Source organism: Tursiops truncatus, chromosome 1 (assembly GCF_011762595.2).
Source record: "Tursiops truncatus isolate mTurTru1 chromosome 1, mTurTru1.mat.Y, whole genome shotgun sequence".
In the NCBI taxonomy this organism is placed as follows: domain Eukaryota; kingdom Metazoa; phylum Chordata; class Mammalia; order Artiodactyla; family Delphinidae; genus Tursiops; species Tursiops truncatus.
This window is the reverse complement of record NC_047034.1, coordinates 118,354,148-118,361,769: the sequence shown is the minus strand read 5'-3', so window position 1 is coordinate 118,361,769 and position 7,622 is coordinate 118,354,148. Positions and strand designations below refer to the sequence as shown.

Below are 7,622 nucleotides of genomic sequence, written 5' to 3'. Positions count from 1 at the left end.
GCTTTGAAACACCAGTTATCTCAGAACTCAGGGTCTAACTGGAAAGGGTGACTTTAAATATAATTCTTCAGGCAGACATTGACTTCCAACATTCATTCGCTGAGCCAGAAGCTTTAGATAGGCTCACCTTGCACCCTTATTTCTACACACGTGTACAGTAACAAGTAGCCTTGGGAATATGCCGGAAGATCAAATTTACTTCGTTGATTAAATTCCCTTTGTTTAAATTTTCTTCAACACAGAACATCGTTTAGCTTTGTGCCCAGCGTTTGAGAGTAAAGTATACTTTGAATCGTCAAGGCAGAAATGATTTGGGTTTGATAGGTTTCTTCGGGTTAAAAGTCAAGGTCGAAAGCCAGGGAGACGTCTTTTCGCCAGGCTCCTCACCTCGCCCTCTCACCCAGATTCTCCGCCAGCCCGGTGCCCCGCCAGTTCCCCGCTTGGCGCCAGCAGCCCGCCCAGTTCCCGCCTCCCTCGCCATTGCCGCCCTCCCGGTTCCTTCTCCGCACCGCTGTCAGCCTCAGCTTCCCCCCAAGAGGGCGCATCGTCTAAACTCAAAGGACAAGCGGGAAGCGAAGCCTTTTCAGGGACCACCTCTCGCGGCTCTTCAGGCACCAAGGCCGCCAAGATGGCGCTGAAGGCGCAGGCGAGGTCACCTATTGAGCGTTCGGAGGCCCCGCCCCCTGGGCCCCTCCCACACCCTGGAGGGTGGTCTGTGCCAGACATGGGCGGGGCCAGACGGGTCCAGCGTCCTACGTGTCAGCGGTCTTGGCACAAACTGGTAGATTAGAGACTGAGTAGCCGGACGGAGAGTCAACATGGCAGCGCTGTTTAGGCGAAGCTGCGGGGTGAGAGGAAGAGCAGGGCTCGGCGCGGGTGGGAAATGGAGCTTGTGGTGTTTGGCGAGGGGGACCTGGACCGGAAATAGGTGTGGTGGGGGGGGCGGTGTGGGAAGCGGTGATAAGGAAGGAGTCTGCTTCGGGGCGCCTTAGCCCTCCTTACCCCACCTCTGGCAATAGCCTGGATTCCGGACCCTGACTTTCACGCCCACCCCCTCCTCTCCTTGTGGGACGGAATGCTTCCTGCGTTTCCTGCGTTTTCACTTTCCTCTATCCCCTCGGCTACTGCCCCCGATGTAGGCGGCGTCCACTTTTGAGAATATCGCTTATCTTTCTCTGGCCCGAGACCCTTCCAAAGGTTTTCCGGAGGAATCCCATCCTATCTCGAAGTAAATTCATCTCTGAATTGGCCGGTGCCTCAGAATTACAACCCTGAACTAACTAGTTTTTGCGGAACTAGTATGTCTTGGGGAAAACTCTCTACGGGCTTTCTATCCCCAGCCTAAGAAGAAGGTCATAAAGTAAATTTTATTCTGCAATTGATGTATACTACAACAGCGGTCCCCAACCTTTTTTTCGCACAAGGGACCGGTTTCATGGAAGACGAATTTTTTCCATGGGGGTGGGGGGATGGTTCAGGAGGTAATGCGAGCGATGCGGAGCCCAGGTGAAGATTCGCTCGCTAGCCCACCACGCACCTCCTGTTGTGCGTCTTGGTTCGTAACAGGCTGCGGCCTGGTATCCTGCGGCCCCGGGGGTTGGGGACCCCTGTACTACAAAGTGCAGCCTGCCAAGTCACGGGGAAAAGGAAAACGGAGCAGCTGCTCATTAGGATACTTAAAAAGTTTAATATGCTTTTGTTTTCGTAATATGGAGGGAGACGCCTCCACGCTGTGTACGTTAAAAAAAGAGGAAAGTAAATCATACGGCACAATTTTCTTTGAAGCTTGTTTGTATATTCTAGTGTTGTCTCACAGATTTTAAATTGTCTCAGTCACTAGATATATTTTGCTAGCTTTATTATTTATATAGTCACACAAGACTGCCGTTTAAATGTCATTTATAATTAAGAACGTTATGCCCTGTACCAAAATAGTAGCAGATTTAGAATTTAGAGTAATTCTAATGGATTTTTGCCCAATATTTGTCATTGTTATGCAGGTTAATGGACTCTGAAGGCAGAGATTGGGGGATTTAAAAAATGATTTTAAACTCTGACACCAGGAAAAAAGAGGGATTTCTCAATCTTGCAAAAAAAGGAAATAGAAAAACCTATCCAGAAAACTTATACCCCTGTATCTCTTCTTTGACACTCCCATAAAACTAAGACTAATTCCTAAGAAATATGCAAAAGTCTTTAATTATATCTGTGCTGTTATTGCAGAGTTAATGCTTGATTAAAGTTGCTGCCTTTTGGAGGTTTGGAATTCCATTGTTCTGATCAGAGAGCTCACAGTAGTAACCAATATTTATATAGCATTACGCTTCCAAGATATTATCTTATTTTAATCATCTCTGCAATTACCCAGTAAGATTAGCCTCATTTTCCAGGTTTGAAAAGTTAATTAACAGGGCTTTGGGCATTGTTCCCTGGCTGTAACTACCTTTGTACTTCGTTTTACATAACATGTTTTCCTGAAAAATCATATGTAAACTTTTTGTAAATTATTTTAGATACACTAATAATTCCCTATTTAAAGTCTCCCAGCAGACCATTTTACCTGTATTGTGAGGTCTAATTTTGTGCAATGCTGTCAAAACACATTTAGAAGGGTCAAGTTTTTTGGTCTGATTTTTGTGGGGGTTTTTTTGTTTGTTTGTTTTTTGGAATCTAATAACCAATTAGGATACTTAAATTGAAAGCGCAGTATAGCAAGGTGGTTGATGGCATGAGTTCATGATAGTAAATGTTAGAATAATAATCCTGGTTCCTAATAGTAAGTAGAGTGACCTTGGCCAATTTTACTTGACTTTTCTGAGCCTCAGTTTCTACATATGCAACATAAGAATAAAAATAGTTCCTTAATCTTAGGATTGACCGAAAGATTCAGTGCATTAATACGTGGAATGTGACTAAAGAAGAATAGGTTTGGTCTATGATGACTGGACAATGAGTATCAGAGAAACCATGTTTTACTTCCAAAATAAAATTAATGAAAATTGCAAAGAAGATATGAATTTTTGTACTCTATTTTTTTCAAAATTGTAGTATAAAGTATGTTATCACTTTGAAAGGGTTATTTAAATTAAGATATTTGACAGTCTTCATTGTCACCTTAAATGTAGATAATTCTGTTTACAAGTTCAAGTTGTCATCTACAAAGTGGACACTTTCTTTTCACAGATTTTGAAAAACATAAGCAAGTTCAATTCTTGATCTTTTAGTATATTGTTGAGTTGCTCTTTTCTTTCAATGTCTAGCTTACTAGAATTTAGTTCCATCAAATTCCTTGAAGTATAAATTGTGTAATTTTGGCTGTCCTCAAACATTTACTTGGGAGTTCCAGTATGATTTCCAGTTTGATAACTTTAATAAATGCGAGTGGTTACTTTTTGTGTACATTGAACTGTTGTGAGTATAAAAATGGATTGCAAAGGAATAATAGCTGCTTATATTTTTTATATATATTTTTTGAAGAAATATGCATGTATTTCAGGTATTAAGACAAGTAGTATATTAATGGTTTAGAATAGGGTTGACACTGTAAAGAGACAGTAAATATTTCTGGCTTTGTGGACCTTATGGTTTCACAACTCTGCTGTGAAAGCAGCAATAGACAATATGGTATGGCTGTGTTCCTACAGAATTTTATTTACAAAACTGGTGGGTACCATAGTGTGCTTACCCTTGGCTTAGAATATTCTAAGAATACTTACAGACAACAGCAGAAAATATAGAAAATTGTTTTAGGCTAATTTGTTTTATTAAATAAAGTGAGGTATCGTAGAAAATGGGATCCTCCAAGGGGAAGATTCCCAGAGGCATTCCTGGGAGGCTCTCCAGAGACAGGGTATCAAAGTTGATGGACTAGGCAACTCTTGAATGTATGGTACCATACTATTGTTGCCCCCCCCCACCCCCGTTCCAACTCCCCAATCACAAATGTTCTAGAACTTGTAGATGAGATTTCTCGAATAGTGGTTCTAAGTCTACCACTACCCCTGATTGGTATTTGTCTTGGAAACACTCCATGTTAGTAGTGCAAATACTACTAATCAGTTTTAGTTGCATTGCATTTTCTTTTCTTTTCTTTTTTTTTTTTGCGGTACGCGGGCCTGTCACTGTTGTGGCCTCTCCGGTTGCGGAGCACAGCCTCCAGACGTGCAGGCTCAGCGGCCATGGCTCACGGGCCCAGCCACTCCGCGGCATGTGGGATCTTCCCGGACCGGGGCACGAACCCGCGTCCCCCGCATCGGCAAGCGGACTCTCAACCACTGCGCCACCAGGGAAGCCCTGCATTACATTTTTTAAAAATTTTATTTTATTTATTTATTTTTTATACAGCAGTTTCTTATTAGTTATCTATTTCATACATATTAGTGTATACATGTCAATCCCAGTCTCTCAATTCATCCCCCCCCCCACAGCATTCCCCCCTTGGTGTCCATACGTTTGTTCTCTACGTCTGTGTCTCTATTTCTGCCTTGCAAATGGTTCATCTGTACCATTTTTCTAGATTTTCCATATATGTGTTAATATACAATATTTGTTTTTCTCTTTCTGACTTACTTCACTCTGTATGACAGTCTCTAGGTCCATCCATGTCTCTACAAATGACCCAATTTTGTTCCTTTTTATGGCCGAGTAATATTCCATTGTATATATGTACCACATCTTCTTTATTCATTCATCTGTCAGTGAGCATTTAGGTTGCTTCCATGACCTGGCTATTGTAAATAGTGCTGCAGTGAACATTGGGTGCTTGTGTCTTTTTGAATTGTTTTCTCTGGCTGTGTGCCCAGCAGTGGGGTTGCTGGGTCATGTGGTAATTCTATTTTTAGTTTTTTTAAGGAACCTCCATACTGCTCTCCATAGTGGCTGTATCAATTTGCATTCCCACCAGCAGTGCAAGAGGGTTCCCTTTTCTCCACACCCTCTCCAGCATTTGTTGTCTGTAGATTTTCAGATGATGCCCATTCTAACGGGTGTGAGGTGATACCTCATTGTAGTTTTGATTTGCATTGCTCTAATAATTAGTGATGTTAAGCAGCTTTTCATGTGCCTCTTGGCCATCTGTATGTCTTCTTTGGAGAAATGTCTATTTAGGTCTTCTGCCCATTTTTGGATTGGGTTGTTTTTTTAATATTGAGCTGCATGAGCTGTTTATATATTTTGGAGATTAATCCTTTGCCTACTGATTCATTTGCAAATATTTTCTCCCATTCTGAGGGTTGTCTTTTTGTCTTGTTTATAGTTTCCTTTGCTGTGCAAAAGCTTTTAAGTTTCATTAGGTCCCATTTGTTTGTTTTTATTTCCATTACTCTAGGAGGAGGGTCAAAAAACATCTTGCTGTGATTTATGTCAGAGTGTTCTTCCTATGTTTTCCTCTAAGAGTTTTATAGTGTTCGGTCTTACATTTAGGTCTTTAATCCATTTTGAGTTTATTTTTATGTATGGTGTTAGGGAGTGTTCTAATTTCATTCTGCTACATGTAGCTGTCCAGTTTTCCCAGCACCACTTACTGAAGAGACTGTCTTTTCTCCATTGTATATCCTTGCCTCCATTGTCATAGATTAGTTGACCATATTTGTGTGTCTGTCTCAGGGTTTTGTATCCTGTTCCATTGATCTGTATTTCTGTTTTTGTGCCAGTATCATACTGTCTTGATTACTGGAGCTTTGTATTATAGTCTGAAGTCAGGGAGTCTGATTCCTCCAGCTCCATTTTTTTTTCCTCAAGAGTACTTTGGCTATTGGGGGTCTTTTGTGTCTCCATACAAATTTTACGATTTTTGTTCTAGTTCTGTAAAAAATGCCATTGGTAATTTGATAGGGATTGCATTGAATCTGTAGATTCCTTTGGGTAGTAGAGTTATTTTCACAATATTGATTCTTCCAATCTAAGAACATGGTATATCTCTCCATCTGTTTGTGTCATCTTTGATTTCTTTCATCAGTGTCTTATAGTTTTCCAAGTACAGGTCTTTTGCCTCCTTAGGTAGGTTTATTCTTAGGTATTTTATTCTTTTTGTTGCAATGGTTAATGGGATTCTTTCCTTAATTTCTCTTTCTGATCTTTTGTTGTTAGTATATAGGAATGCAAGAGATTTCTGTGCATTAATTTTATATCCTGCAACTTTACTGAATTCATTGATTAGCTCTAGTAGTTTTCTGGTGGCATTTTTAGGATTATCTATTTATAGTATCATGTCATCTGCAAACAGTGACAGTTTTACTTCTTTTCTGATTTGTATTCCTTTTATTTCTTTTTCTTCTCTGATTGCTGTGGCTAGGACTGCCAAAACTATGTTGAATAAGAGTGGAGAGAGTGGATATCCTTGTCTTGTTCCTGATCTTAGAGGAAATGCTTTCAGCTTTTCACCATTGAGAATGATGTTTGCTGTGGGTTTGTCATATATGGCCTTTATTTTGTTGAGGTAGTTTCCCTCTGTGCCCGCTTTCTGGAGAGTTTTTGTTGTAAATGTGTGTTGAATTTTGTCAAAAGCTTTTTCTGCATCTATGGAGATGATCATATGGTTTTCATTCTTCAGTTTGTTAATACGGTATATCACATTGATTGATTTGCATATATTGAAGAATCTTTGCATCTCTCGGAAAAATCCCACTTGATCATGGTGTATGATTCTTTTAATGTGTTTTTGGACTCTGTTTGTTAGTATTTTGTTGAGGAGTTTTGCATCTATATTCATCAGTGATATTGGTCTGCAATTTTCTTTTTTTGTAGTATCTTTGTCTGGTTTTGGTATCAGGGTGATGGTGGCTTCATAGAATGAGTTTGGGAGTGTTCCTTCCTCTGCACTTTTGTGGAGGAGTTTGAGAAGGATAGGTGTTAGCTCTTCTCTAAATGTTTGATAGAATTCACCTGTGAAGCCATCTGGTCCTGAACTTTTGTTTGTTGGAAGATTTTTAATCACAGTTTCAATTTCATTACTTGTGTTTGGTCTGTTCATATTTTCTATCTCTTCCTGGTTCAGTCTTAGAAGGTTATACCTTTCTAACAATTTGTCCATTTCTTCCAGATTGTCCATTTTATTGGCATAGAGTTTCTTGTAGTAGTCTCTTATGTTGCTTTGTATTTCTGTGGTGTCTGTTGTAACTTCTCCTTTTTCATTTCTAATTTTATTGATTTGACTCCTCGCTCTTTTTCTTGATGAGTCTGGCTAAAGGTTTATCAATTTTGTTTATCTTCTCAAAGAACCAGCTTTTAGTTTTATTGATCTTTGCTATTGTTTTCTTTGTTTCTATTTCATTTATTTCTGCTCTGATCTTTATGATTTCTTTCCTTCTATTAGGGTTTTCTTTGTTCTTCTTTCTCTAGTTTCTTTAGGTGTAAGGTTAGATTGTTTATTTGAAATTTTTCTTGTTTCTTGAGGTAGGGTTGTATTGCTATAAACTTCCCTCTTAGAACTGCTTTTGCTGCATCCCATAGGTTTTGGTTCGTCATGTGTTCATTGTCATTTGTCCCTAGGTGTTTTTTGATTTCCTATTTGATTTCTTCAGTGATCTCTTGGTTATTTAGTAATGTATTGTTTTGCCTCCATGTGTTTGTGTTTTTTACTTTTTTTTTCCCCTGTAATTTATTTCTAATCTCATACTGTTGTG

General features: G+C 39.7%; 1 protein-coding gene across 3 annotated transcripts in view; it reads left to right on the top strand.

The window, feature by feature from the left end:
- Positions 1–717: 717 nt before the first annotated feature.
- ACADM (acyl-CoA dehydrogenase medium chain) overlaps positions 718–7,622 on the top strand; it is a 49,018-nt gene continuing 42,113 nt past the window's right edge. For 2 of the 3 annotated variants that reach the window (XR_012324224.1, XM_073788278.1), the window contains exon 1: positions 718–848. Coding sequence is in view for 2 of the 3 variants with exons in the window: in XM_073788278.1 (XP_073644379.1) it covers positions 819–848 (30 nt within the window). In the remaining variant the exon portion in view is untranslated. The remainder of the gene's footprint in view (positions 849–7,622) is intronic. The other variant, XM_019919880.3, reaches the window with a different exon arrangement.